We start from the raw sequence: 27,937 nt of genomic DNA on the forward strand, positions 1-27,937 counted from the left end.
CTCCAGACCGTCCCAACTTTTCGACGCCCTTCTCTCTCCACCCACATCCCGCAAACCATGTCCGTTCTACCAATTGGCCTCGTGGCGCTCTCGTTCGCCCTGTCGGCGGTTGCCCGGACAACAACAACAGGGAGCCGTGCAGGGAGGCTCGCAAGAGGCGCTATCGCTGGCATTGTCGTCGGTACGCTACCTTCAAAATGTCCGACCTAAGTAGTAGCGAAACTCATACTCGTCTCGCAGGCGCTGTCGTGCTCGTGCTGGTGTTCTTCCTCTGCTGTTGTCTCATATTCCGCCGCCGTCGCGCACGGAACACCGGCGGGCTCGCCCAACCGGGAACGTTCGGGTGGGGCAACGGCGCAGTAAACGGACCTGCGGCGCAAGAGGCTGGATACGCTTCAGGCCCGGGACACAACAACGGACCGGGATGGAACGCGGGCGGTCAGCCAGCGTACGGCGGCGGCACGTACCAGCCCCCGCAAGGCCCCCCGCCGGGCGTGGCTCCCCAGCCAGGAGGCTTTGCACCTGTGAGCTGATAGTCGCTCGTAATGCACCGCCGAGTGCTGACCGGTATCGTCAGTCCCCTGGTGCCCCTCCCGCCGCACACACCCGCCCGTACTAAGCGGAAGCACCTTTATACCCGTGGCGTTTTAGGACCGCCCATGTATACGAACGGGCGCACCTTTTTCTCTCCTTCGGACAGACAGACGATATCGACCTCTTCTCGTTACGAGCCGTCGATAACCTTGTGTATCATTAGTATCAACCATGTATTTTAGTATGACACTGTCAAAGTAATGTGTTCCCACAGGCAGATGGAGTCCGCAGATGCGTCGGACGGGTCCACGAAAGATGGAAACAAACAACCCCATCCCGCGTCGCCTAGCACAAAGGTGCGACATCGTTCCTGTCGTAAATGTCTCATCGAGGTGTGTCGAAATCGCGTACCTGCGTCGAAGTGGGATAGAGCGCGCACGACCGTTGGCAGGGATAACCCGAAGTGCATCTTCAAAAAAACACTGCTTCCATGGACGCGCGCAGCTGACCATGTCCGCGTCGTCTGCGTGCCGCCACTCGGAGCCTCTTCTCTTGTCCATCGGACAACGTCCGCCAGCTATATGTTAGCGATCGTGCTCGTACTACAGCAAGTACTAGTGTAATGTCGTAAATGATCTGAAAATACGCTACCGCACTTCTCCGGCGGCGTGCCACAGCGGAGTTTGAAAACAAGAGCGAACCGTCGTGTTGCTCGCTGGAACTCGTCCAAGTTCTCCGGGGCAGTTGTACAAACGGTGAGCATGAGTTTCTCGTTCGATATCCTGTAAATGGTGGCTGTCTGACACATCATGTAGGCCAGCATGTCCTCCTCCAATCTCGCCCGTAGCGGGATGACCACGCGGCGAAGAAGAGGCTCGTCAACCCTCTGGTAGCTCGCTCGGCGCTCGCAATCATCCTACGCGAACGCGACGGACAGTCGATCGCCCGGTGCGTTGAGCGAGCGAGTGACTCTAGCGCATTCTTGTCGCTAACGGCCAGTCTAGCCTTTCGCGATTGCGAATGAGAAAGACGAGGGTAATCTGACAGCTAAGCGCCGAAGACTCTGAGTGACATTCTGTAAACGCAGCACTCGCTTTCTGGCCTCTACGGTTCGGGAGTGGCCTTCAGATAACGCACGCATGTGAACAAGAAGGCGCGTTATGGTCCGCGAGAGCGATGCAAGCCGTGCATGATGGAAAGACAAGAGCGAGGAAAGGTTAGGAAGAAAGAGTCTAGAGTTGGGATCGGACAGCCACTAATTGCCATCAACACCACCTCGTTCTCATCCATTCCACCCCCTCTGACCCGCCGCCACCGCCGCCCTATATCTGCGCCCCGACCCCGGCGAGCCGTCCTTCATCCCTTGGACCTCCTCGGATAGATCTCTTGCCTCCAACCGGCCGTCACCTCCGCACGCACAAGGCTAAGCTCGCAAGCCTCACATTCTTTAACACACAGCCTATCTCGTCATGTTTTCACTATCCCGTCTCCTCCTCGTCGCCTTCCTCGCCGCCCCGGCCGCGCTCGTTGCCGGCACTCCGAATCCCGAGCCCGTCGCCCCCACGCGCGTCCACCGCTACGCCCCGGTCGAGGACACCAGCTCGGGTTACAACCCCACTGAGATCGTCCCCCGCGCCCTCGCGCACAACCCCGTGGACGCGCGCGCGCTGACCAACGGCCAACGCCTCGCGCGCGGCCTCCCGCCGCGCAGCCCCGCGCAGAACACGCGTCGTCGTGCGCTCGCCGCGCGCCAGTCCCCCACGCCCTGCGTACTGGTCCAGGCGACTGGAACTATCCAGGTCACGGACACCGCACAGGGGTCCGTCCTCGGATGGGTGTCTAGCGCAGCGAACGGGTATGGCGAGTATGGCCTGACGGGAGACGTGTTGAGTGCACTTTCCGTTGTGCTCAACCTATGCGACTCGAACAGCTCGCCCTTTGACATCACGACCGCTGTGCGTTCATCCTTTTTTTCACTGATTGGATTGTATACTGAGAGTATCGTTCGATTAGAATGGGCTGTCGGCTTACCCGTACTTCGGCGGTGTCGTTGGCTTCTCGAGCTCAGGTGATGACCTCCATTCAGGGTCATTCAACTACGTCTACATCGCGGGCACTTCTCAAGGTACGTTTACATCCCGCATACTTGCTCTTGTACGCTTTCTAACCCAGTCACCCCACTTCGTAGTCTCGCGCGGTCCTGCGCAGAGCGGCTCGAACGTATTCACCGCTGCGTCGGGCACGCGCAAGGACATCGAGTCTGCTGTGTGGACACTCAGCGGCACCAACGCGCTCGCGTTCAACTGGGTGAATAACGATGGATCCACAGCCCCGGGCACCCTTGTGTATGTTGCGAGCGCCAACGCGTTTGCATACACGGGCGACCTCGCCGTATTCCGCGTCCGATTCAGCCCTGGGAACGCAGTGGTAAGTTGGCCTCAGTCATGTTTTGGTAGCACCCATCTGACACGCTTTGCAGACGTTCACGTTCTTCGCCGATCCCATGTAAATGCGCGCACCGGATTGAGGACGACCGCACGCACGATCCGCCGAATGGTGTTCACCGCATCTCTCGCGCACGTCCCCCACATGCAGTCCGCCGATGTGGAGCGGCAGAGCGTAAGAAACAAGTAACAAGAACATGATTGCGGGGGATATTTTACAGTGAGACATAGGAGAAGTCAATCAGCCCATGTATTGCAATGTCTCCACCTGCTTGAATGCAAGGGGTTAGCAAAGATATTGCACAAGTATATCAAACGTGCACCGACCGCCTTTTCAAACGGCCGTCAAGTATTCGGGAAGGATCGGGGGTCGACCCGACTCATTGTAGAACGTTTGCACGTAGAATGCGATGATTTCGCGCTCGCGCTCCTCGATGAGTTCCGCGGACAAGTTGATGGCTATCGGCATGGTCCCGTGAATTGCGTGCGGGCAGCGTGGCCATCGAGAGAGTACTTAATACGGAGTGAAGCCACTCATCCATGGTAAGCGTTTTCGCAGGACACAACGAGGCTCTGAATCTAAGCTTTTCTGAGCGCTCCGTAGATGCCCCATCGAAGGAGATCTGCGTCCTGGAGCTCGGCGCGAGACCGCTTCGGATGAGGAGCGAGGCTATCATTTAGGCTTAACCCGCACGAGACATGCTTTCACCTCGAGTTTCGCCGCGCCTCGTGCATTGTGGCCACAACGAGCGGTACGCTATGCTCCTGCCCTGAGGGGCATGAGGCTCTCTTCCACCAATCCTCCTCGCTCAACCATCATGACCACTGAGATATTCACGCCCGGTGCGGTCTACACTCTCTTCAATGGGCACTTTGGTACTGTTATGGAGTTCTATCCTTCCAATGGTCTCGTCCAGGCTGGAACCTTCGCCAATAAGTCGTGTCAACAGGTAGCCTGAGATCTCAGCCGCAGGATATCGCTCATCGCCCTAATTGACTTGACACATGATTTTTAGTGGGAATTTATACCTGTCAAAGATGGCTTCATCATACGCTGCTCACGCAGGGGCGACGACGGGAGCAGAGTATATCTAAGCTTCGAAGGGGACTTATGGGGCGGCCAGGCGTTGCGAGCGGGCTCTATTCCAATGGTCTGGCACGTCGCTCAGGACGGGGACTCGGACATGGTTCGGTGAGTCACTCCCTGCACTTGTCCTGCTTGTCAATGTCTGCTATGCTACGGCGTTCTATGCTGACCGTGATGAGCTGTTCTGGCAGCCTCTATTTCTCGAGCAAGTTCTGTGTCGATCTTGACACCAGCGGAAAAAGCAGGGTACCTATCATCGCAACGTGGTCTAACGAGCATGTCTCTGACTGTATCTGGTTGATTTCTGTGTGTCTACTCTAGATACAGCTGTGGCCTTTCAGATCGGACCTCAAGAGCGAGCTTTGGTACCCGAGCCGCTGTGACTTGAACTCCTTCTTACAAGAACCCGTCGTCAAGGCTCATGAGGAATCACCGCACGAGCAAACGACAAACGATGCTCCACCCGACATTGGGCCACGAGGGGTCCCTGGACCCGGGGCGCTGGTGCTGGTGAATGTCCAGTCGGACAGCGTTCTCGCCCTCGCAAGCGAGTCCAGCGTCGGCAAGCCGGTTGAGTGCAAGTGTTACTCCCGGGCCACCACACACAAGGAGCGCTCAGAGCAACTGGTATGTGGCGAGCATCACCTCAGAGATCGCCGAGCACGCCCATCTGACACATTTTTCTCGCACTTAGTGGACGTTCATACCTAGCGGAGCCGGATTTATTGTGCAGTCTGGGGCGCTGACGGCGGACGGGCAGCCGCTGTATCTCACAATCGAGGGCACTACAGTGGCGGGTGCTGCTTTAGTCGCAAAGCCGTACCCGGTCTCGTGGGAGGTTCGGTGCTACGAACTGGATAAAACCAAGACTATAAGCTATCGGTAAGTGCTGGCATTCTTTTACAGCTATCTACGAGTGTAACTGACTGCTTCATCGCACACAGGGTGTACTGGCCGGGCACCGATCTGGTCCTGTCTCCGGCAACAGAAGGCAAGAGGGTGGACGGAACAGTGGTGGGTCTTAGTGAGCATCTAGGGCGGCGCGTCGATAATACTAACACCCACGAATCGATGTGTCAGGTCCGGCTGGAGCGGTGTCGTATCGATGGCGTGCACGAGCTCTGGCAGGCTGCTCTTCCATGAACAATATTCGTTTGTACATTAAGTTGTGTCAGCTTGCGGATCATACGGATCTCACTACGCACAATCGATTCGATATTTTCTATCATGCATTGTTTATGATATGTTGTCGGTGATACCGGATTGCATCAATCACGTCTCATACATAAACGCTCAACGGCAGATGCACAGGTCTCGGAGCAAATCAGAGAGGGCCTAGGAAGAGACAGTCTTGCAGAGTGAGACACAGGGGGGCTCGTATATCGGGAAAGAGAGAGTGAGAGCGCAGACGGCGCTCGAGCAGGGAGACGCGTAGGCAGGACTCTGTCTGGCGAGCGACGAGAGGCCTTCCCCGCAGTACGTGGACAGTGAGAAGAATTTGACTGCGCGGAGAAAGTCGCGCTGAGAGTATTTGTCAATGGCGATGCGTCTGGAGTGATTTGACGCGGTCGACGCATCCCCGTGGCGGCGAGACTAGAGAGATCAATCAGGCTCGTACACTGCGAGGCGGTGAACAGGTCCCGAAGGTGAACAGAACCCTATTATGAGAGAAGCCCGGACTTTTCAAAGACACCCTCAAAATTATCCTCGGTCGCAGTAGTACTAGCCGGTAACGTTGGGCTGCACGAGGTCCGGATTAGTGGAGGGGAGACCGAGGGAAGAGGATTTAGAGAGGGAAGAATATTGAAAGAGGCACGCACGCGTCCCCATCCTAATCTTATTCCTGCACTTGCTTCGCGCCCGCCACTTGAACTGCTCCCGTACCTCTTTCCTCCGCCTCGCATACCGATACGCCAAAAACTAAGCCCTGCACACCAGTCAGCGCGCCTCCAGTACGTTCATTTTGCGCCACCCAATCTATCCTATAACGTCCTCCATGCTCATCGAACACCTACAGGCCCGCGATCTGTTTCCGGGATCCTGCCATAATCAATCGTCCTCTCATCCTTCATGGAGTCCTGCCGCTTTCCTATCGAACTCTGCGAGGCTGTGATGAATGCACTTCCGGATTGCTACGAGTATCTGGGCCGCCCGCCTGAGCTTCTGAGTTCCTTCAGTACCTGGAGGTCGCAACAGGCACTGTGCGCCGCGTGCGCTCTGACCTGTCGCGCATGGCGCATGCGGGGACAGCACCTCCTCTCAACATTCCCTCATGTCTTCAACGATACACGTCTCGCCCGTTTTACTGCGACCGTCCAAAAATCTCCAAACATCACCATTACCGGACTCACGCTAGGGGATTTCTACCGACAATCTAGAGATTTTGACGCCAGCAAGGCGAGCTGGCTCCTCATGCACCCTTACCTTCGCTTGCAGCACTTGCGATGTATCAACGTCGACTTTGACCGCGGACCCCCTCTTCGAGTCCTCCGCATGCGTCTACCATTCTTCGCTGGCATAACGACCCTGCGACTGTGCTATTGTACCTTTCAGTCCTTGAGGGCGATGCTGGCAGCTGTGTGGGCCTGCCCGAACCTTGCTGTGCTGATCATAAGGGACATTTCGTTCACGGCGGAGCGTCGCTCAACCGTCGTGGGGCTCCGGCAGATGTCCGCCGCTGTGGAGCATTTAAAAGTGTGCCAGAAGCTTACAAGCCTCCACGTGGACAAACACATCCTACTGGCAAGTTTAAACCCTCCGTAGCTCGTTTTCAGACCCCTCACGACCTACTGTTTACACAGGGAGCCTGGGACTATGATATTACCGGGTTGAGCGGTGTTGGCGGCATATTCGGATGTGCCATCACAGAGCTGTACTTCGTGGGTAAACCCGATTCTTGCAGTACGTGGAACGCAGTCCAGATGTGACGGATGGCTCACACTCTAAATTCTCTAGAGATATTTGGCAGCTTGTTGAGGGACTCATTCCCTGCTCTACACTCAGTCACCGTCATACCTGAATCAGGCCTCTGGTGGCCCGTTGATGACGACCGATCGCGGCCATGGCTCCACATAATAGCCATAGGTCGTCCGATCCCCGGGAGCCTGAAGACAATTTTCCTGCAACAACATCACCAGGATCAGACGGGGTACGAGAGGGATTTCTGCCAGAGGGCCGTGGGCACGAGCGAGGAGGTGGTCGGTTCAGAGAAGCGGCTGCCGGTGCTCTTGGCTGGGCTAGAGGCGCTCACGTTCCGATTCGAACGGTGCAAGGACCCGGGAAAGTGTGTCGCGTACGTCCGGCCCGTCTTGCATGGGATGCAGGATGTCCTTCGGTTTGAGTATGGTCCACTGACAACTTATGCATGGATCCCGTACACGGTACCGACTACGAAATGACTGTCCCCCAATGCCCAGATCTATTTCACTTTCGTTCCGTCGCTTTGATCCGTGTTGCTCTCTTCCACATCCTTGTTTACTCGATTCGTGCTCGACGACTTCACATCGGATAGATTTTGATATTTCCTTGCTTGATAGCGCGTTACAGACATATTTTTCATTGGTACCAACCAGTTGAACGAAAGAATTTGGAGCCACTTGGATGTCATACACCTATATAAATAGTAGACGATGCTGTATCCTGCAGGCACAAACGACGTAAGCATTCTCTAATCATGGGCAATGTTAAATGCATCATGTATTACTGGCAGACTGGAATATTTCATCCACAGGCGTAACCGGGGCGATACATGGACATGGCGCCTTGTACCTGTGCAGGATTCTAGAATAGGGCACTATTCTAATGCCGCAGCCGCCGCAGGATACTCGAGGTATGATAGTTTGAACGCACCATCAAACGATGAGGGCGCTGCAAAATTGCTATACTCCCTTATAGCGCTGCTACCGGTCTGGGAAGACGAGAGCACGTCAGCGAGCAGTGAAATCCGACGGTAAACATAGGCAGGCACTTACGTATCCGCTATGGTGTATGTGTGGTCTTGTTAACTCAACGCCACAGGCCCTTCGTGTCCGAACGAGGACATCTGGATGCCCAGGGTGTGGGCATGCCCGCGGATGGAGTCGCGGCCCTCGCGTCTACGACAGCAGCACTGCAGAGCGCCAAGGCGCACGGGTCGGACATCGTATGTACGGAGTAATAGCGAGCTCGCGGTCGGTTTCCCTCTGCTCGGGCATTCAGCTCCACTCACAACCTTGCTCGCAGCCGTGTTATACCGCGCTCTAGCGGGCTCGTCTGCCCTTGATATCAATGCAATCACGTCGGCGCGGTCTATATGTGCGTACCACGGGACACTGAAAGAGGAAACAGCTCACCGACTCCCGGACGCTCTTTGCAGGCGGCACACCCCCTGTCTATGATGTCTCCGCAGCGTCCTCCACAGCGACAGGACACAGGTGTGGGCCCACGATGGCGGATAAGGATGCATTTGCCTTGGCACCCCTCGGATCGAGCGTGACTCGGGGCCACGGAACCCGGAAGCGGGAGCGAATTAGTACGTTGCGGGTATGCTTTCGTATCCGTTGCGTGTGTCTCGTATCCGGCGCGTGCGATCCGCGCAAAGCATGCGTCCCTGCGTTCTGCGTCGCATCTCTCATTTAGTTCGAGTTATGAGCCGAGGCACTCACCATGAATGTGTGCGGCTTGGGTCTCGCAATCTGTCATCTTCGCCGTTCGTCCGAGCGTCGTCGTGGCGGCTAGGTAATCTGATTGATGGCTGGCGGACGACAGGCAAAGGCAGACGGCGAGCAGAGTGGCGACAGAGCGACAGAGCGACAGAGCTCCGGGCTGCCGTTGGTGCTAAGTGAGGACGGAGTATTCGAAGGTGGGTGAGAGCGCGTCGCGGTACATTACTAGGCCCTCTCGCGTACGGTTGGGGTCGCTGGAAAAGCGCAGGTGAACCGTGTGCAACGGCTTTGGCTCTGCGGAGAGTGTTTAAGGCTGCAGCTCGGACAAAGATCCTCCGGCACCAGCCTCTGCGCTTCCCACAGCTCTTCCACTCACCTTGGTTGTTTTCCGAGCCGCCATCAATGCCTCACCGTTCCCCAACGACATTGAGCTCTCCACGGGGAGGCAAAGGCCGTGATGGCAGTACTGCGACGATGGCGCGTATATTGACGATGCAAAGCCGATTATTCAAGCTTAAAGACTCTGTGAGTGGGTAAGTTCTCGGGCATCGCATTAAAGTTCGTATTATTCACTGTGGACAGTATCTCAAGGACTCCCTGCGAGAGAAAAGGCGAAATCTGGGCATAGTAGGCAAAAAGGAGAGGGCCTACCTCGGACGGCGTGTGAGTCGTAGTCGGGTAGGCCGGGCGAGTGATGAATCAACGACAGAGCTAGAGAGCAGAGGAACCAATATTGGCCCTCAAACTTAGCGCCCACATGCGAATCCCCTCCGATCCGTTCCGACGCAACGGCAATTGTAGTCTTCCGCGCCCTGCTCTCTTCTTTCCGCTAATACTCCTTCGAAGCCCTACATGGAGATACCGACGCTGTACGGAAACACACATGTGAATGTCACTGAGCTCGACGAGAACATGCCGTGGTTCGAGCACATGCACGAGTACGTAAACGTCAAATCCCGCTGTCTCGTCGACTACCACTCGGACCAGCAGGATTTCAAAGGGTCGCTCGAGGAGGCTTCAAAACATCTCTCAAACGGCAACACCTCGGAGCGCGTTGTTTCGCGCGCGATCACAGGCGATCCAGAGGCGATCTTGGATATTGCGCTTAGGTGGGTATGACGCGCTGATCCATCCCGGCTGGCGCGCTGAACACGCATCTGACAACTCTGAATTTTCTAGGTACCTGAGCGGATGCTGTATGCGCATGAAGAGTCCTGAAGGCGCGCTTACCGCTCTCGACTCGTTCCTCGATCCTGAGTGTACGGAGACACCATACGTGGGCGACACCATACCGCCCGCCCTCAAGGCGCAGGCGCACTCCTGTGCCGCCCTTGCGTACCACGAGAAAGTCTTCGCCACTCCCGCGGAGTGCGCCGAGATTGTAGTGCAAGAGCGGCGCTTCCAGCGGAAAGAAACGATGGAGCTGGGCGTCGGCGCGCCGGCGTTTGCGCACTTCGTCGTCGCGCTCGACCACGCCAACCAAAGTGTCCAGCTCGGCCTCGTCTCCCCCATCGTGCTGAGGCTCGGATTCATGATGCGCGACATCGGGACCTCGCTCGGGGTAGACCTCTCGCAGACAGTCCGCAGCAGGCGTTTCCGCCCGCTTTGGCGCGCGGTGGACCGGAGGTTGGAAGAGATATATGTCGAGGAGTGGAAGAAGCAGAGGAGGGTCGCAAGGGACCCTGCGGCGTATGTGTGTGCGGCGGAGGGATGTGGTATACGTGGGGAGAAGCGGCAAGCGCTGCGGTCATGTGCGGGGCGGTGTCCTCCTGGCTTGAAACCGCGCTACTGCAGCAAAAAGTGCCAGAAACAGGTGAGCTGATGCGAACATATACGCCCTTCCGTCGGCTGACGTTCTTCAGGATTGGTCGAGGCATAAATCTATCTGCAAGCCTGGCTATGTCGGGGAGTTGCCCTCCATCACGGGGCCGGCGGAATCCCTGGCTCGCGGTATCTTTGAGCTAGGGGATTCCGTGGATGGCGAGGATATGGAAAACACGTCTCCTCCAGTTGCGGGTCCCTTTACAAGCACCGCAGATGACAGGGACGAAATGCCGTTCAGACTACGCCCGGCTGGCCCGGGGCAGTTTATCGACATGCCGGCGCCCAACGCCCCCGGTGGTTCGATTCGCCTCACTTCGAACACACTTGATGCGGAAACGCTGCGGGTCATCCGCGAACGTGCTCGCATGCGTGCTCGAGGACAGGGTGCCGGCTGATCCGGATGACACCGATCTCGGTACGCTTCAAACTCCACATGCGGAAGCAGTAATCTGACTTGGGGCCGAACATAGTTCGGGGCAACTGCCCGTTCCTACCTCATCGACCGCGCTTGTAGTCGTCCTGGGCGTTGTCCGTGTAAGCGATTGGAGCACTGCGGGTGATGAGGGGGGAGGTAGACGTGCCTACGAGCGAAGCAGGCTGCACCTTGCCACGGAAGGCATGGGCACGCATGAGCACGAAGTGCAACGCGTCGCTCGTCCAGCGGAGAAGTACGGTATGTAGCGGCGACATAATGAAAGTTCGCGCTCCCGCCTGGCCATTCATACCTCCGGCATATTCTGAATATCAGTCTAGGTTTGGGACGGCGTTAATCACTCCTCACCTCTCGACGCCGCGTCCGTCGGCATCGCTCCATCCTCCGGTGCTTCGTTGCGATCGAGGCTGCGAGGAATGTTCCTTTCGCGCTCCGCTCGACGTCGTGGGGGAACCACGCAACGGCCGCGGGTTGGCGGGCATCTGGCTGGACACCGTTGTGCCATCCACAGAGCGTTTTGGATCACTCCGATACCACGATTATACCGCCGCCTGCCGGGAGTCGACGTTCCGGTGTGCGAAGTGCAAGCAATGAGCAACGAAGCTGCACACGCACGGTACGCGAGTATAGTTCAGCGACTGGCAACACGGCGGCTCTATATGGGAGCTAGGCTCTCATACACCGCGCGCGTATGAAAGCGCCGACGCCCAAATGTGAATTCGTCGACTACTTAGGACGCCGCAGTGTCGTCGCTGAACGCTGAAATGGGGTTAGTCTTCTCGATGGAGAATAGTCGGCTCCGGTGTTGTCGTGAGGAGGGTACTACTGCTCTTGTCTCGTACAGAGAAAGCTTATTCAGTGCTGGGCGCACCGCCAATACTTGCTCATATATACTGGCCCCATGGAAGCAACCTCACCCCGTCGGCAGCACTACACCATCCACATCGCCGCAATCCAATCTCGCTCGTCCGAAATGGTCGCCTCAAAGATGACATACGGTGCGTCCATGATATGCTCTAGGAGTGGTGTCGTTTTGATACTAAGAACCATGATCTTAGTGCGCCTGGGCAACTCAGGGCTGAAGGTCTCGCGAATTATACTCGGTTGCGGGTCGTACGGAAGTTCAGAGTGGGACAGCTGGGTCCTGGGGGAGGAGGAAGCTTTCAAGCACATCAAGTTCGCGTGAGCAGCAGCGCAGCCAAAATGGCGGAGTGGACGTTGATGTGGCGAATGCAGGTTCGATCACGGCATCACTACATTCGATACCGCGAACGTGAGTGTTCCAGCGTAATGTTCGCTGCCCAGATGCTAACCTTCGACAGTCGTACTCGAACGGCCTCTCAGAGATCATCCTAGGAAAGGCGATCAAGGAATTCAATCTTCCTCGCGAGGAGCTCGTGATCATGGCCAAGGTAAGTCAGAGTCTCCGGGATCGAATATTGGCGGCCGGTCGCTCATGTATAACAGGTCGGGAGGCCCGTGGCCCCGGAGGTTCCGTTCAACTTTCTTCTTCAAAAGAAGAAGCCCGAGGACATCGGGATCATCAACCAATACGGGTTGACCCGCAAGGTATGCAGACTCTCTTATACGCCTTAGGATGAGCGCTCATCGCGCTGGTAGCACATTTTCGACTCTGTCAAGGCCAGTCTTGCGCGCCTGCAGCTCGACTACATCGATGTGCTTCAGTGTGAGTCAATCGACGCCCACTTTCAGTTAGGAAGAGTACTGAGCAGTCGAACGTAGGTCATCGCTTCGATTACAACACCCCGATCGAGGAGACTATGCAAGCTCTTCACGAGGTCGTCAAAGCAGGCTATGTCCGTTACATCGGGATGAGCTCATGCTGGGCCTTCCAATGTGAATAATCTCGTGCCTCTCGTGTAGTTTGCATGCTTATTCTCCACTCAGTCCAACAGATGCAGAGTAAGCGGTGGCGAATGGTGTCCGCTTTAGTAGCACGTTTCTCACGACACTACGCACAGACTACGCGATCACGCACAATCTGACGCCGTTCATATCGATGCAGAACCACTATAGCCTCCTCTACCGCGAAGAGGAGCGCGAGATGTACCCTACGCTCAAGCTCTTCGGTGTGGGCTCTGTTCCCTGGTCGCCCCTTAGCCGTGGTCTCTTGACGCGCCCTTTGGGCACCGGGTCCAAACGAGGGGACAGCGATTGGTACGCAGTGACATCCTTATACCTTCCTAGGTCTTTGTGTCTCCGCTGACGATACTCGTCGTTCAGGGCCATCAACGATTTCAAGAACGATACGACTGCAACCATCGTCGGCTGGTGCGTCGCGTTCTCATTTCGGACGTATAGCCGTTCGGGCTGATGTTCGAACTCGTAGCGTCGAGGATATCGCCAAGAAGAGAGGGATCAGCATGGCGCAGGTCGCAATTGCCTGGGTACTCTCGAAGTCGGGCGTCTCCGCCCCGATCGTGGGCTCTACGAGCCTCGCCAACCTCGAGGACATCATCAGTGAATCCCGGTCATCGCTTCATGTCTCCAATATGTGACCTGACTGTGCTGCGCAGACGGTGTCGAGTTGAAACTCACTGAGGAGGAAATCAAGGCCCTCGAGGCGCCATACAAGCCTGTGCCCGTATACGGCCACTTCTGAAGAGGCAACCGGTGTTCCGCGTCCACTTCAACACAATACGTTCTATGCCGCCCTGCTGTATTCCTAGAATGTCTTTTCCGCAACGCCGAGCGGGCTGATGCCGACCCGGACGAACGGCCGGCGATTCGACGTGTAGATGACACAGTAGCGGGACGAGAACCAGAGCGCCACATTCGGGCGTGTAGTGCGATTGTCAGTGAATGTGTTTTGATTGTCGGCATCTATTCACGAAGCGACGACTTCGTGGCTTCTAGCTCTGGCGTGTGCGGGCTGATCTGGAGGGACCCTCTCGTACATCCAAAGCAGGAATGTCGAAGACGTGTGCCGGTACTGGAGAGCCATGCCAACGAGCGACGCCTAGCATTTCATCGAGAATGGGCAGCTGCTTCGACATCTTCGGCATCCTGGTGGTCTTCACCGAGTTGGAAGAACACAAGGGCGCCCGCCTTGTCTGTGATTACAGGCGCCTTTCGAACGGAACCGGCTTTGCATACCGTCTTATGCGCCGGCCAGTCCTACGATACAGTTAGCAATGTCTTAGAGACAATATTGGGTCGAGCCCACTAACCTTCTTCTGGCACGTTTTGCTGCAGTAGTGCGGCTTGAGATCCCGCGGGCATCGCCCGGAACACGCCCTCAGCGTCGCGCCCCCCTCTGCACGTATCCCACACCCCTCCGCCGCGCAAACACAGCCACCTCGCCTTCCGTGCAATGCCTCCCGCCTTTTCCGCTCCTCATCGTAGATCTCCTCCAAGTTCGCCATCACAGCGCCCCATAAGAAGCGCACATGACGGGATCGCTTCATCTGACACGGCTCGACGCCGAGACTAGCACCCGTTTCACGCGCCGCGAACCCGATCTGCAGGACGACGGGCGAGACAAGGCCGAGCTTCGCGCTCAGGTTCGCATGCTGCACGGCGAAGATAAAGTAGGCGAGCGCGGGGTCCTCGTCGAGCGCGTTCTCCGTGCGCCGGAAGCGGCGCTCGTCCATGACCATGTCGAGGATCTGGTCGGACGAGGCCATCAGTTTCAGGAAGTGGGCGTTTGCTGCGCAGGAGTGGGCCTGGGCGAGGACGGCGGTGGACGCGAGGTGGCCGACGTAGCGTTCGGGGTCGCATTCGGGGTCGAGGAGCGCGTCGAGGACGTAGAGCGCGCCCTCGGGACATTGTCCTGTCGTGCTGCACCCGCTCAAGTACCTTGAGAGGTCGGCCTGAGCACCGCTTGGCCACGTTGGAGACAAAGCCGGGGGTGAACCCACCTGATCGCCATGTTCAGTAGGGCCTCTGGGTCTCCCTTTCTCGTGCTATTGATGTTGGTCTCCACAGCCCACTTCCTCAGATGCCGCGACGCGTTCTGCGATGCTTGAGCCTCCTCGTGGGGGGTGTGATAGTCGTACAGGCACGAAATCTGCGCTGCCATGTACTGATCCACGCTTCGACAGAAGTGCCGATTCGTGTTTAGCGGATACTCGTGGGTTGAACTGTGTAGAGGCGTCATCTTGGGGGATGGCGTGGCAATTGGCGACGGGACCTGCAAACTCGCAAGGGGGAGCAGCGTCTGAGTGAGGCGGAATGAGAAGATGGTGGGAGATGAAAAGGAAGGGGAGTGCGTGCGCACCTATAGGGGGCCGTCCATGCGCGTGAAGGATCACTTCACTCAAAAACGCCACTCGTGGTGAAGCCGGTGACGTGAACAACAATAGTAGTGCTATGCCCTTACTGCTGCCATGGCTTTGGCGTGGTGGCTGCTAGGCCCACCGGCTGATTCGCGTCCTGATCTTGTAGTTGTGCTCCCGCGAGCAGAACTCGAGGGTTCCCGCGCACTGGTGTGCTAGGACACGCAAGTATAGTGGTTAGCTGGGGTCGCCGGGGTAGTACTTTTACGGAGTACTGACAGGCTACGTCGATCGCGATCTCGAACGGTCTCCGACCATTCGTTTCGACAGAAGTAGGCGCTTGGCTCTGGAGGAGATGTTGAAGATCGAAGTCAAACGATGCGTAGTGGGCGCGAAGCTCTTTCAGCCACTGCTCAAGCGGTGCATGGTGGTCATACCAGACGCCCACTCGGCGGATAATTCCGGCTTCGGACATGCGGCCGGAGACGACAGCGGCGCCCACGCCGGCGCTTGTTCCCTCGACGTGCATCACGACGACCACGTCCTCAACGCGACTTGCGTTTCCGCAGAACTTATTCCAGGTGAGGCGTATGATAGGTATGCGACCATGGTGCTTCAGTGTGCTCATCATCGTGTTCATCTTGCTCATCGTGCAGCCCGCCGATGTCCCCGCGATGGCTGGCGGCGCCATCCTCGAGGCATCCCTTGCGCGTCGTCTTGACTTCGGCTTCTCAGCTACCTGTCATCTATGTCCCCTCCGGGATCCGCTGGCCTCGCGTCTCATAACGCCGCCAGATTTTTTTCTGCCTCCTCGACCCGCCTGCCTGGACGTTCTGAGATCTTTCACAGCTGCAGTCAAACTCGGAGCATCCTGACAATCCCCCTCCCCCTCGTATCTGGGACTCTCGCTGCTAGCAGACACTTTGCTAATCGCTCGCCATGAATTCATAGCCTTTTTGCGCTGCACGGTGAAATGCGGTATTGCCAATGTATTTCACAGGTACGTCCACATTTCTCGCGGGTATGCATCTCTTTTATGCCTGCCTAACTTTCCGTAGTCGTGCTTCTCTATCCGGGTAACACCCCTCTTGCGCAGGTTGGGTATCGTCTCAGCGGATGTCTGGTCTATACCCGTAAGCCAGCTGGAACCAGCTCACTTATTCTCCCCGGTAAGTGCTCACATTGTTAAATAAAGTTCTGCTGGGAGGAACCAGCTGCATCGCGTTTTGCACATGCGAGCAAATGCCAGAGCAGGCGATGGTGTCGTCTCGCATTGCTACAGGATATCCGTGGCTCACTCGCGTATTAAGGGTATCGCCCGATGACTTATGAGCGGCGATGGGATTGCACTCCACGATGGACTCAGCACGTCGACGAAATACTGTTGGCGCCTAGTTCATGGTACATGGGTGTACATCTGCAGGTGAGTGTCAAGCTCTGTGAATCATCACGCTCACACCACATGAACCTTAGATGATGCTGTGGCGGCCCTTGTCGTCGCGTGAGAGGTAAACTCGACATCTTCACGCACGTGCTGTTCCCCCGCTCTGGACCACGGTCAACGAAGTAGTATGACGTGTCAAAACATTCCTTTCCCTGAACATTATGTTCTATCTCACGCACACTCCTGTCATGGCGTCATACGGCGACCCAGCACACGCTCTACGACAGCAGGCTTCCCGATGTGCTCTTTGTTGCAAGCCCGGCCTCTATAATTTTCCTCTAGTATACCTATCGCCCTAGATGCAACCTCGTCAACTTCAAAACACTTTATAGGAGCGATAGTGCCGTTCACAGCTGATGCCTGTGTGCCTTGGGGCCAAGCCCCACGAATGCCCGACAAGGGATATTACGGTCCCTACGAACCTGATGCTGCTCCAGAAAACGCTCCAATGACAACCCGGCTCATCCTTCAACATTTTAGGCGTCGAGGTCTTGGTGGTGCGTCTTGCTTCATCAAGTAATTGAGGACTCGGATGCTAACCGTGATGGTCCTAGGGGTGGTCGATGCGCACCTGAAGGTGTATGACACGACGAACGTGCGCGTGGTCGATGCGTCGGTCATACCCATACAGCGCAGCGCGCACCCAAGCAGCGCAGTGTACGGTATCGCGCGCAGAGAAGGCGGCGATATCATCAAGGCTGCACAGATTGATTCAGAACGCCTCGCCATGAGCCTTGTTTCAAGCTGGGAGCCCCTCGCACCTGACGCATCCCAAGGTGTTCTTTCGCACTCAGGCTAGCAGTGGTCGTCTCTCGGAATATCATTGTTGACTGTATCCTAAATATTGTGTCTGAGGGGGAGTGTATCCGCGAGCAAGATCCATCCCCTGCGGATTCTCCCTCTCGAGAACGCGCAGCTACATACACATCACCACCATAGGCAGATCGGTATTAGTGAGTGCCCCGGCTCAGCGCACGTTCCCGCCGGATACTGATCGCCGCACCCGCGCGGACAATGATGACCAGTCCATCGGTCAATATGGGATTCTTCAAGCCAGAGCCAGAGGGCCCAGGGGCGTTGTCCTCGCTCGCACCTTGGTAGTCCGTCATCGTGGCTTTCCCTTTCTTAGCCCGAGGATGGTTCGTCCCACAACCACCCTGTAAGTCTGCGCAGTTTACTCGCGGTAAGCCGAGGTGCTTGGCGAAATCTGTATATGTATAATTCCTCGCTACCCATGACGACTAGCAGTGATAGCGCGAACGTGAATTGTACCCGCCAAACCATTTCGTACCGACGCTGATGTTAGATAGTCATATACCTGCGCGGCGGCGGTATGGAAGCTCTTTCGGATTCGGGAAGCCAAAGGTCCGCATAGTGACATGCACCCCGACGAAGGGCGGGGTTATCTGCTCCAAACCGCCACGATCAGCGTCTTGCTACCACCACTTCGCAGATGCACGATGCTACTCACACTCGGGACGGGCCCCAATCGCTTCCGCAAGACGTGGCACCACCAGTGCGCGTCGTTGTACGATGAGCTCTCTAGCACATGCACGCTCAGCGTGTGCAGGTTCGCGAGCCGCCCAGGTTGCCCGAAGAACGCCGTCGTGGGCTCCCCAAACAACGTGCTGACAGCGTCGAGGCAGGTCGTGCGATACGTGAACGCTAGAGTTCCGTCGGCGGCGGGGACGAGGCACGGGGCAATCCGGATGGTGATGGTGCGCATGCGGTCTGAACAGATGCGCCGCAGGATGTCGCGGAAACGGCCCGCGCAGTCTGTGAAGGGCCTGGTTTGGTGAGCTAAAGCACCTCTCGTGGAAGAGCGAATGTCGGCGGACAGCACCGAAAAGGAGAGTGTGAGATATATGCAATCGTATATATTTGCTATGATAGCACGCCATCAGCACAGGAGACGGTGATGAGAGGGCAGACCGGACGCCTACATACCCGAGGGCCAAGACATTTCAGGATAGCTCAGGTCGAGAGTTGTCACTGCGGCTCCTACAGTTTCCAGCACGGGAGGGAAGTTGTCTAGGCACCATAAGAAAGAATGGGTATACGAGAAACGAAGCACCCCCTGAACTTACCCAGACTGAGAGCATGTCAAGTCGGGTATCCACTCTCCTGTGTGAGGGCGCAACAAGCCTCCGACAGTCCTGTGGAGTCGTCTCCCTCGTCAACTTGATGAGCCCGAAAGTGAGCCGCCGTAGTAGCGGCAGCGATCGCACGAGCCTGACCATCTCCGCCGCGCTCGGGAAGACCACGTTCGATATGTTCAGCGCCCTGATGGTTCGCGCGTCGAGACACGCCAGCTGCCTCGTGACCCCAAAAGGGTACGTCGCCCAGTCCAGCTGGGCGAACCGAAGCTCCTGCAGGTTGTTCAGCTTGACGAGGAGGGACACGAGCGCGAGCAAGCCGTGTGCGTGCATGCGCGCGGGGGTGATGTGCAGCGTGCGTACGTCCGCAGTCCACCGCGGGTGCGCCGCGATCTCTTGCACGAAGCGCGTGACGCCGTCCTCGGTACGGAAGCGCACGTCGTGGAGGAGCACGAAGCGGCTCCGGGGTACCCAGGCCTTGCACGTCAGCGCGCACGCGAGGAGAGTGTGAGATTGGCGGAGTAGGAAGTAGTCGTTCGCACACTCGTCGATGATACGTTCACATAGCTCGACGGGGATGCGACAGTTTTCCATGGGATCGCTGACCTGTTCGCGGGGGATGTCGATGAACACCTGGGGGGGAGGGAGAGAGAGGGGGGACTTGTGTCTGATCCCTCGCGAGAACATGGTATCTAAGATGAGTGCAACTATAACCTCGTGTAGCATACCTGCGAACATTGATGTCGTCCGTACTGCGATGACAGGGCACAGGGTGGCGGTTGGCTGGTTAACTCGTGTCAAGTAAGCTTGAGATGGCGGCGTTGCAATTGAACACTCGCCTACTGCATCCGATCGTCAAGCCATATGTTCATCGTTGGAACTGTTGGTACCGCCTAGGCCACGCAGTAGACCAGAGCTCTTCCTGATGGTGAACCGTCCATCATCCCACACGTTATCGTCAGCGGGAGCAATGTAGCCCACAAGTGAGCGGGATATATCAAAACATTTGCGAGGATACCTGACATGATCGCGGGACGCTCGAGTGGACGGTTCAGGTGCATAGCCTTCTACATAGTGTTCTACAGTCTATGTCTATGAAAATTCAGTAGGGTGTGCGACGCCTGCAAAAGCCCAGAACAGAAAAGTTCACACCAAGTACAACAATCAGGCCCATCCGATCACATAGTGGACATAATGCACTTCCTCCCCGGCTCGAGCATCGTCCGCTTCGCATACGAACGCTTCATCCTCCAGGATACACAGCGTCCAGGCCGACTCGTCCCCGGAGATAGCGGACGTGGGTACTCGGGGGAAGACATCTTGTACGGTGCGCGACTCCAAGGCGTGGGTGGGCCGGAGGGGGATAAGGAGGTGGAAACGAGGAGAGGACGCGGCATCACAGCATCCCTCCACACGACTTGGCCGGCGAAGCAGCGCAGCCACCGTTTCCCGAATCCAACGTGCATGCGTGGCTTCGTAGATGATGTCTGCGCCGAATATGACATCAAACGGTTGGTCGAAAGGAGCACCAGAGGGAGGATGGCCATCGGCGGTCGGGGAGAATTCGGACCAGTCTAGAGCATGCGCAGAGGGAGAAACGAGGGTTAGGCCAGCGTTGAGTGCAATATTGCGAGCAAGGTTCTCCAGTACAGCAGAATGGTAGTCGGTCGCGACGACATCAACCCCGGCAGAATCGATGTCTACTTGAGAGCATCGTGCGGAGAGATACTTCGCGATGGCCAAGCTGACGAGTCCAGTTCCAGCGCCGAGTTCGAGTATGCGGGGGCCGCGCGCGATGGCGTCGTCGGAGAGTCCGAACCGCTCCGGGTTGTCCGCGATGATGTCGGCGAGGAGACACGCACCGCCCCATGTATGCGCGCCGACCGTGGCAGCGTCTTCCTCCACTGAAATCGGGATGTCGGTCAGCTGGACCTCAATGGGCGAGTGGAGGAGAGGGGACGCAAGGGGAAATCTCCGCGTAACGATTCCAGCAGCGGCGGAGCCAGCGCAGATTGCGAGGAGAGAGGCAGTGCGCTGGATGAGTTCATCCACTTTCTCGTCGAACCCTTCGTTGTCGTCGCCGGGCCGTTCGGACGTGTCCTGAAGAAGCGAAGCTTGCGCGACGAGGCTCGTGAGCCATCGAATGGCGTACGCCCTCTCGTGTTCGTCTGCGCGTAGGTGGGCCAACCCATCCCCATCGGCATCTCCATCGAGTGCGTCCTTCTCCTTACGGTCGACGCGACGACTTCCGCGCACGGGTGGGTTGTAGATCGTCCGGAGGTACCCGACCAGACATTCTAGGACCTCGACTGAGTGCTCGTGAATGCTCCGTATGGGCGGTAGACGAGCAGACGGAAGAGAAAGAAGGGTCATGCGAGAGAGGGAGACTCGAGAGACGAGTCGTGGTGGTCGATGGTCAGAAATGTTCGGCGCCTGCTTCAAACTGCTCCTCCGGTCCCGGACCGAGGCACCGGTAACCGGCGCTAAACAGTCCAGATCCCGATCGACGCGCTGCGTTTTGTCGGTTTCTTTGTTTCGTTCCTTCCACTGGCTGCAGATTTCCTGAGCCCGTGCCACATTTTACACAGTGTACATCCACACCGCTTCATTATGTTGCGTAATACTTGCGCCCAAATGCCTTGCGTTATGCAAAGGAAGGCAATCCTGCACGACTACGGGAATAGCCGCACCTCGCAGCCACCATGCCCAAGCCATCGTGACGTTCTGAAGCTCGCTTGACGAGGCACGGACGTAAGTACGCTTCCTTTCTCTACGGCGTGGCGTGTTCCCTGTGTTGCGCAGGCCACGTCAGCTCACCCTCTTACTTCTGGACTAGCACCATCTCAGAGTCCAACAGATCCCGCTACTGCCAATCCCTTCGCATTCCTGCCCAACATGCCAGTGTCCATGCAACACTCGGTAAACCTCCTGCCACGGCTATACGGAGACAAGCCATTTTACAAGAACATGGACAAGTACATCGCCGCACAGATTTCTTGCCTGTGGGACTACCACGTCAAGCACGACCTCGCCCAGGTCTCGCAGAACGCGTCGCAACATCTCACCGAGTGGGCTGGGGAGCGAATTATTGAGCGCGCGACAAATAAAGACCCGGAGGCTATCATCGACATGGCGATCAGGTATGATCCGCCTTCGCCTCTTCTGCTACAGACTCGAACGCTGACATCGGTCTTCCCAGATACCTGGGCGGGTGCGGCACGATGCGACAGAGCGCCGAAGGCGCGCTCTACGTCCTCGACTCGCTCCTAGATCCCAACTGCGACCGCGACCGCTACATGGGCTACCTCGCGCCCCCCGCCATTCTCGCCCAGGCGCACTCCTGCGCCGCGAACGCCCACTTCATCAAACTCACGGCATCCGCCGTCCAGGTCGCCGACATGCTCGTCGACGAGCGCCGCTTCCAGCGCCCACAGACGGCGCAGGCCAACAGCGGCGACCCCGCGCTCGCGTATCTCATCCTCGCCGTGCAGCACGCAAACGAGAGCGCGAGGCTCGGCCTCGTCTCGCCCATCGTCCTCAAGGTCGGGCTGACGGCGCGCGAGACGGGCGCTAATCTCGGCGTCGACATGGCGCAGATGGGGCGGTCGCGTTATATGCGCCATCTGTGGCGCGCAGTCACTGCGAGGCTGGAGGAGATATACGACGAGGAGCGGAAGAAGCAGAAGAAGGTGGAGGACAACCCGGACGGCTACGCATGTGCTGCGGAGGGATGTGGGATACGCTCGGAAGAGCGCGCGGCGCTGAGGGCGTGTGCGGGGAGATGCCCACGGGACCTGAAGCCCCACTATTGCAGTAAGGAATGCCAGACGAAGGTACGCCGTTTACATGGATCTCGTCGCTGCGAGATGGCTCAGTATATGACAGGATTGGTCGAGACATAAGGCGGTGTGCAAAGCCGGCTCCGCCGGCAAGGCGCCTATCATCACGGATAAGGCGAATGCACTCACGTTTTTCCAACTTGTCGAAGAGGAGGATGAGGAGAACAACGTTGATGCTATGGCGGAATGCGTAGACAAGGTCGACGCGGCTTCCGCCTCCAAAACAGACACTGTGGCTCGGACATATCCCGATGCTCCGCCAGGCCTGACGCGCATCATCGACATTCCTGGCCCGAACGCTCCATGGGAGTCAATTCAGATCAGCTCTAACACGCTGGAGCCGGAGGCCATGAAGGCGTTGCGTGAGAACATCTCTAAATTGACCGCGAATGACGCGGCGTCATGACGAGCTTCAAACTTGTGTAAGCATCTCGCCTCTGGTGACATGTAGACGCACTTACGAACGAATATGCTACAGATCCGTGCGCAGGCGTAACATGTGTACTTGTTAGTGGTGGTGTCGATGGACCATTAGCCTCACGCCATTTTGCCATCGATTGGTTACGGAACGAAAACAAGATCCTCGAGGGCGCCGTTCTCATCTTTGGGGCGTCCATGCATCCCGACAGCCCCGAGATGGCGTACGTCGGTCTCGTCGCGTGCTCCATCCAGACGGTGCAAGTGCACTCACTCGCATACCTCGACAAGCTCCGCGTCACACCCCGCAGAGCACGTCGCCATCATGAACGAAAAACGTCTGTCCTACAGCCTGTGCCCGGCCGCAGCGCGACGCGCTGCAGAGAGAGAGAGAATGACGCTGACGCGCCCGCGTAGGCCCGCGTTCGCGAAATCTGTCGCGGCGCTTCACCATGCGAACGAGAGCGTGAATCTCGGAAACGTCTCGCCCGCCGTGTTGCGGCTCGGTTTCATGACGCATGACATCGGATCGTCGAGGCTCGGCGCCGACTTACACAGATGGTTCTACCACTACTTGCACGATCTGAGCGGGTCGTTAGTTGAGATGATACATAATACACAAGAAATGGCCGACTACATAGATTACAGAGCTGCCATAAGACGTTCCACCTTTCCACGCATGCTGACCCCTTCGACCCTGCCCGATACGACAATCCCACGGCGCCTTCCTTTCAGCCACAACGCCCTGGACTAGACATGTATCATATCGCACCCGTCTGCCGTACCGCTACCGGCGTTTCCTTCGCTAGCGCTATCGAACCGTGTTCCCGGCTTCTCTTGCTCCCCCTCGTCGCAGGACGCGCCAACCAGGGATCCTTCCGGACCCATCGAAATAGACGCGCCCATGGAGCCTATGACTCTGGATGCGAACCGAAGCGTACCGCCGTCGTCCTCCGTCGGCATCGCGGAGTTTGAACGGAGAGATGCTTGGTTGGCCGCTTGTAAGTCGACCAGAAACCGGACGATCAGACTGACAACCAGCCTATGAGTCGCCGCATGATCGTGTTAGGGCTCATGGCACCTGGAGGTTTAGAACACTACTATGCTTACGGTTCTGTAATTGTACTGATGTAGCTAGCGTTGTCGAAACCCTCGAAAATCTGTTGCAAGGGTTTAACGGTTAATAATGAGCTTGTCGGTAACCCTACAGCGCCCAGGGGATCGTCCTCACCGAGAGAGCTGTAAGCGTGAGGTGGGTAGCATTGAGGAGCAATATGACTCTGGGTTGTGCATGTAGTTTAGAACGAAAGCGACAATACAGGAAGGTCTGCCGTACATGAAGTACACCGTTCCTGCGTGTTAAAACCCGTCAATTCTGATCAGAGCGATTGGAAAAGTGTAGCGGCTGACCGTTTTTGACGAGCACATTCCCCAAGGATGATGTTGACCCCCGAGCGCCGATTGTATGCTTCGTAAGCTGGGAGCGCCAAGTAACTGCGATGACAAGGATATCCTCGCACATAGAGCAGGAGCGGGATATGATGACAGCTGAGGGCACCTAGAATCAGCGGTCGCCGATGATTCACGTTATGTATATACACATACACCTGCATGTGAACGTTTAAATAATACACCGAGCACCCCCAAGAGTAGGAGAGCTCACAATTCAGACATATTGGGAGTCAAACCCGCAACACCGCCGCATCCAAACGGGGGAACGGAGATCCCGGTAAGGCCAGACGACAGTGCCCACTACGAGAGTATGTTCGGCATGTGTATTGCGCTTGCATGCAAAGTCGCTAGTAAGGTCACGCACCATGTTACTCGCAAAAGGGCCAAGCCCCAAGATGAACACAGCGGATGCCAATGCCCAGTTCATGTTGCTCAGCGCGAGGGCACGTAGACCGGAGAAAGCTGCACATTACACTATAGGTAAGCAGATGTCACCCTAGCATCAACTGCACAACGTACCAGCCCACGCGATATACTGGCTCACGCTGAAATAGGCTTGAACGTAGGCGAGGGGTGTGCAGCTAAAAGTGCAGCATATGCGATGTGTATTGAGCCGACTTGAACAGACGGAAGATCGTACCTCTTGGGGCCCAACCATAAGCACAATTTCTGAATACAGGAGAGAGGAGGTACGAACCTTATCGGAGAGCGGAGCATACGTCGCCGCCGTGAGGATTGTAAAACTCAAAAGGCCCAGGTAGCGCGTCGCAAAAAACAGCACTGTCGCACCCGTCCATTTGCGTCTCCAGAATAGCGTGACTTCTTGGTCCAGGGTGATCAGGTACTCATACCCATTGAGAACTGGTATCATGACGTGAGCAGGGCATGAAGCGGACGATGAATGAAGGACGGCTCACCTATTGGTACAATTCCATAAATCGCGTTTTTCCAGCTACGCGATGGATGAAAACGCGTTAAAAAGTGGGATTAGGACAGGATGACGGGTTATTGATAGCAGTGCGCTATGGGCAGCTTACAATGAATCCACATTAGCTAGATTGCCTAACTGATCTATCGCTGGGGTGATAGACATGAACGCGAAGGTGCGGAGTGGACTGCTAGCTAGCGTGTTTCGTCAGGTGGGAGATCAATGGGTACGGAGGCGACGCGTGAGTCACTTAGATTATATACGGGCTCCCCCGCTTCGCGATCAAGTCTCTCCTTTGAACTATCGCTGGCCCGTCGCAGAGAGTTCTTGGAGGTGCCAGGGTAAGTAGTACGGCCTCCAAACACATCGAGACGACTCACGCGAAGCAGTGGAATAGCCCACTTTATTCTTCAATCTGTCTGAGGATTAAGGCTCATCAAGAGAAGGATGATGGGATGAGAACATCAAGGTCGTGCCATTGGGCACGTCCATTGAACGCTGGATTGATCAAGGTTCAGTCCTCCGTACCAGCATCTAAGAGATACACTATCGATAGAAGTGCACGTCACCGTAACGAGAATCCATCCAACCGATCTAGAGCGATTGCATTCCGTGACTGTCGGCACGCGATGTCGCGCAACTTGTTTCATCTGTGCTTCGAATGTCCTGCGGACGCGCTGACCGTTACATCCTAGCCAAATCTGTCACCTATTGAGGTAACCATAGCGCGTTCAGGATGGGCCGAGGACCTGTGCATCGGTGATAAGGATGAACATCGACTTGGCGGTCGTTCAACCCTATAGTAGTAGGCTTTGATCCAGACTCACCCGTGGCAGTACAGTCTTCACTGCCAGTGAAACTTCAGCTGGGATCTCGTCGTCCAAAGTTATTCACTTGATGTTGATATCGATGGGGTGGCATGAAAACCTGAACGGGCCGTACAGTTTTGAGGATACCAGCGAGATAGCAAGTTGCGAGCGTCGACCTGAGACTGTGAATACTGGCCTCACCTCCGGATCCGCAGCGATGTAGAAGGATGTCGGCACCGCGGGTTACGTAACGACCTTCGGACAGGCGGATCACCGCCGCCGACGACTGGATGCAGTGCGCCGCGGCTCACTGCTGCTCACTCTCGCTCAGTACTCTCTTCGACCTCAGCAACGACAATACCTTCTGCGCCTCCTACCCCATCTTTTCCTTATGTCTGGACCCAGCACGCGCCTCGGTGAACGCGCATGCGTTACTACTGTCGAGCTTGATGGAAATACGCTGTTCTTTCCGGGCTTGGACATATACGTGGGCACAAGAGTCGCTTGCCTGTTCGACTACCTCGACAACACGGACTACAAGAAGGAGACCAAGTACAGCTCCAAGTATCTGTCTGAGAATCCCTCCGACAAAGTTATGGCTCGTGCCGCTGGAGGAGATCTGGAGGCGTTTGTGGAGGTTGCTATCAGGTAAGTCTATCTACCGGAGCACAACGACGAGTTTCAGCTGATTCATATCTCGCCACAGATATCTTAGCGGGTGCGGGATGAACAAGAGCCCGGAAGGTGCGCTCTACCAACTAGACGTTCTCACCAATCCCAACCACGGGCAGGGTCCCTATTTTGGCGACACCGCGCCGCGCGAGCTCAAAGCCAAAGCACACTCCTGCGCGGCTCAGGCGTATCTCAACAAGGTATTCATTCCCCCCGCTGAGCGCGCGAGCCTCGCCGCCGACGAGCGGCGCTTCACGCGTCGGGACTCGTTGCGGGTCGGCATCAACGAACCCGCGGCCAGGTTCACCAACTTCTCCAACGCCCTCGAACACGCGAACGAGAACGCGAAGCTGGGACTCGTCTCGCCTGCGGTCTTGACGGCTGGATTTCTGCTGCGCGACTTTGGCGACGCTGCGGGCATCGACTTGTCGCAGATGACGCGCAGCCGCCGCTTCGGCCCACTCTGGCAGACGGTCACGCGCAGGCTGGACGAGCTCTACGCGGAAGAGCGTATCAAGCAGATAAAGATTGCGAAGAACCCAGCTGCGTATGCATGTGCCGCTGAGGGATGCGGCATTCGCGCGGAGGAGCGGGCTGCGCTTCGGAAGTGTGCGGGTAGATGCCCACCGGACCTGAAGCCGCACTACTGCAGCCCGGAGTGCCAGAAGAAGGTGAGTGTCAAGACAACTAATCGTCCCATCGTCACGCTGACTGTAGTAGGATTGGCTGAGACACAAGGCCGTATGCAAGCCAGGTTCGAAGGGCAGGATACCTGGTGTCAGCGACCAGCCAAAAGCGGTCGCGCTGGGTTTGCTCGGTATCGAGGATACCTCCAACAACGGAGGGCCGTCCACAGCTGAAAGCACCGAGTACAAGCCCCAGTTGCACGCCCTTCCGCCAGGCCCTGCTCGCACGATCGACATCCCCACTCCTGGAACTTCTCGCGGCTACATCAGCGTCACGTCCAACACGCTGGAGGCCGGGATGATGAAGTACATCCGCGAGGAGATGATGAAGCCCGGAAACGAGCAGACCCCACCCTGAAACGAGTGTGCTTTCGAGCTGCAGTCTCGTATA

At 56.8% G+C, this 27,937-nt stretch overlaps 12 protein-coding genes across 12 annotated transcripts; 8 read left to right on the forward strand and 4 right to left on the reverse strand.

Annotated features, from left to right (window-relative positions):
- The first annotated feature begins 48 nt into the window (after window positions 1-48).
- On the forward strand, window positions 49-803 carry TRAVEDRAFT_64699 (uncharacterized protein). The gene is made up of 3 exons (XM_008039859.1): window positions 49-181; window positions 241-524; window positions 578-803. Exons 1-3 carry the CDS (start codon window positions 58-60, stop codon window positions 617-619), a joined length of 450 nt encoding a protein of 149 aa, XP_008038050.1. The 5' UTR covers window positions 49-57; the 3' UTR covers window positions 620-803.
- Window positions 804-2,003: 1,200 nt separating this feature from the next.
- Window positions 2,004-3,043, forward strand: TRAVEDRAFT_20173 (uncharacterized protein; the record flags this gene model as incomplete). Its single annotated transcript, XM_008039004.1, has 4 exons — window positions 2,004-2,489; window positions 2,548-2,659; window positions 2,723-2,961; window positions 3,014-3,043. 4 exons carry the CDS (start codon window positions 2,004-2,006, stop codon window positions 3,041-3,043), a joined length of 867 nt encoding a protein of 288 aa, XP_008037195.1.
- A 753-nt stretch (window positions 3,044-3,796) lies between these two features.
- TRAVEDRAFT_20174 (uncharacterized protein) lies at window positions 3,797-5,208 on the forward strand (the record flags this gene model as incomplete). The annotated part of the gene is made up of 7 exons (XM_008039005.1): window positions 3,797-3,928; window positions 3,995-4,170; window positions 4,257-4,371; window positions 4,393-4,692; window positions 4,760-4,947; window positions 5,010-5,079; window positions 5,146-5,208. 7 exons carry the CDS (start codon window positions 3,797-3,799, stop codon window positions 5,206-5,208), a joined length of 1,044 nt encoding a protein of 347 aa, XP_008037196.1.
- A 4,698-nt stretch (window positions 5,209-9,906) lies between these two features.
- TRAVEDRAFT_37131 (uncharacterized protein) lies at window positions 9,907-10,927 on the forward strand (the record flags this gene model as incomplete). Its single annotated transcript, XM_008039124.1, has 2 exons — window positions 9,907-10,521; window positions 10,571-10,927. 2 exons carry the CDS (start codon window positions 9,907-9,909, stop codon window positions 10,925-10,927), a joined length of 972 nt encoding a protein of 323 aa, XP_008037315.1.
- A 1,086-nt stretch (window positions 10,928-12,013) lies between these two features.
- Window positions 12,014-13,588, forward strand: TRAVEDRAFT_122524 (aryl-alcohol dehydrogenase; the record flags this gene model as incomplete). The annotated part of the gene is made up of 9 exons (XM_008039860.1): window positions 12,014-12,147; window positions 12,202-12,238; window positions 12,288-12,377; window positions 12,433-12,534; window positions 12,586-12,652; window positions 12,709-12,822; window positions 12,948-13,173; window positions 13,316-13,446; window positions 13,503-13,588. 9 exons carry the CDS (start codon window positions 12,014-12,016, stop codon window positions 13,586-13,588), a joined length of 987 nt encoding a protein of 328 aa, XP_008038051.1.
- A 476-nt stretch (window positions 13,589-14,064) lies between these two features.
- On the reverse strand, window positions 14,065-14,786 carry TRAVEDRAFT_90255 (uncharacterized protein; the record flags this gene model as incomplete). Its single annotated transcript, XM_008039861.1, has 2 exons — window positions 14,065-14,103; window positions 14,157-14,786. Coding segments are annotated over 2 exons (669 nt in total), but the record flags the coding sequence as incomplete, so codon positions are not given.
- A 2,249-nt stretch (window positions 14,787-17,035) lies between these two features.
- On the forward strand, window positions 17,036-17,446 carry TRAVEDRAFT_47214 (uncharacterized protein; the record flags this gene model as incomplete). The annotated part of the gene is made up of 2 exons (XM_008039311.1): window positions 17,036-17,144; window positions 17,202-17,446. The coding sequence occupies 2 exons, from the start codon at window positions 17,036-17,038 to the stop codon at window positions 17,444-17,446; spliced, it is 354 nt and encodes a 117-aa protein (XP_008037502.1).
- Window positions 17,447-17,597: 151 nt separating this feature from the next.
- TRAVEDRAFT_47215 (uncharacterized protein) lies at window positions 17,598-19,430 on the reverse strand (the record flags this gene model as incomplete). The annotated part of the gene is made up of 5 exons (XM_008039312.1): window positions 17,598-17,812; window positions 17,966-18,053; window positions 18,119-18,434; window positions 18,653-18,678; window positions 18,735-19,430. The coding sequence occupies 5 exons, from the start codon at window positions 19,428-19,430 to the stop codon at window positions 17,598-17,600; spliced, it is 1,341 nt and encodes a 446-aa protein (XP_008037503.1).
- Window positions 19,431-19,733: 303 nt separating this feature from the next.
- On the reverse strand, window positions 19,734-21,116 carry TRAVEDRAFT_167452 (uncharacterized protein; the record flags this gene model as incomplete). Its single annotated transcript, XM_008039862.1, has 1 exon — window positions 19,734-21,116. One exon carries the CDS (start codon window positions 21,114-21,116, stop codon window positions 19,908-19,910), a length of 1,209 nt encoding a protein of 402 aa, XP_008038053.1. The 3' UTR covers window positions 19,734-19,907.
- A 522-nt stretch (window positions 21,117-21,638) lies between these two features.
- On the forward strand, window positions 21,639-22,988 carry TRAVEDRAFT_47217 (uncharacterized protein; the record flags this gene model as incomplete). The annotated part of the gene is made up of 3 exons (XM_008039313.1): window positions 21,639-21,883; window positions 21,943-22,576; window positions 22,629-22,988. 3 exons carry the CDS (start codon window positions 21,639-21,641, stop codon window positions 22,986-22,988), a joined length of 1,239 nt encoding a protein of 412 aa, XP_008037504.1.
- Window positions 22,989-24,658: 1,670 nt separating this feature from the next.
- On the reverse strand, window positions 24,659-25,544 carry TRAVEDRAFT_20179 (uncharacterized protein; the record flags this gene model as incomplete). Its single annotated transcript, XM_008039006.1, has 7 exons — window positions 24,659-24,751; window positions 24,816-24,913; window positions 24,971-25,032; window positions 25,092-25,120; window positions 25,149-25,312; window positions 25,369-25,403; window positions 25,489-25,544. The coding sequence occupies 7 exons, from the start codon at window positions 25,542-25,544 to the stop codon at window positions 24,659-24,661; spliced, it is 537 nt and encodes a 178-aa protein (XP_008037197.1).
- Window positions 25,545-26,579: 1,035 nt separating this feature from the next.
- Window positions 26,580-27,904, forward strand: TRAVEDRAFT_20180 (uncharacterized protein; the record flags this gene model as incomplete). Its single annotated transcript, XM_008039007.1, has 3 exons — window positions 26,580-26,836; window positions 26,895-27,531; window positions 27,581-27,904. The coding sequence occupies 3 exons, from the start codon at window positions 26,580-26,582 to the stop codon at window positions 27,902-27,904; spliced, it is 1,218 nt and encodes a 405-aa protein (XP_008037198.1).
- Between the last annotated feature and the right edge of the window lie 33 nt (window positions 27,905-27,937).

This window comes from Trametes versicolor (genome assembly GCF_000271585.1).
Source record: "Trametes versicolor FP-101664 SS1 unplaced genomic scaffold TRAVEscaffold_5, whole genome shotgun sequence".
Taxonomy (NCBI): domain Eukaryota; kingdom Fungi; phylum Basidiomycota; class Agaricomycetes; order Polyporales; family Polyporaceae; genus Trametes; species Trametes versicolor.

Excerpts from the sequence above, each read along its gene's own strand:
- TRAVEDRAFT_64699 (XM_008039859.1), top strand. The coding sequence starts at position 58 with ATGTCCGTTCTACCAATTGGCCTCGTGGCGCTCTCGTTCGCCCTGTCG. Across the intron at positions 182-240 it reads TATCGCTGGCATTGTCGTCG|GCGCTGTCGTGCTCGTGCTG; the intron begins GTACGCTACCTT and ends CTCGTCTCGCAG. Across the intron at positions 525-577 it reads AGCCAGGAGGCTTTGCACCT|TCCCCTGGTGCCCCTCCCGC; the intron begins GTGAGCTGATAG and ends CGGTATCGTCAG.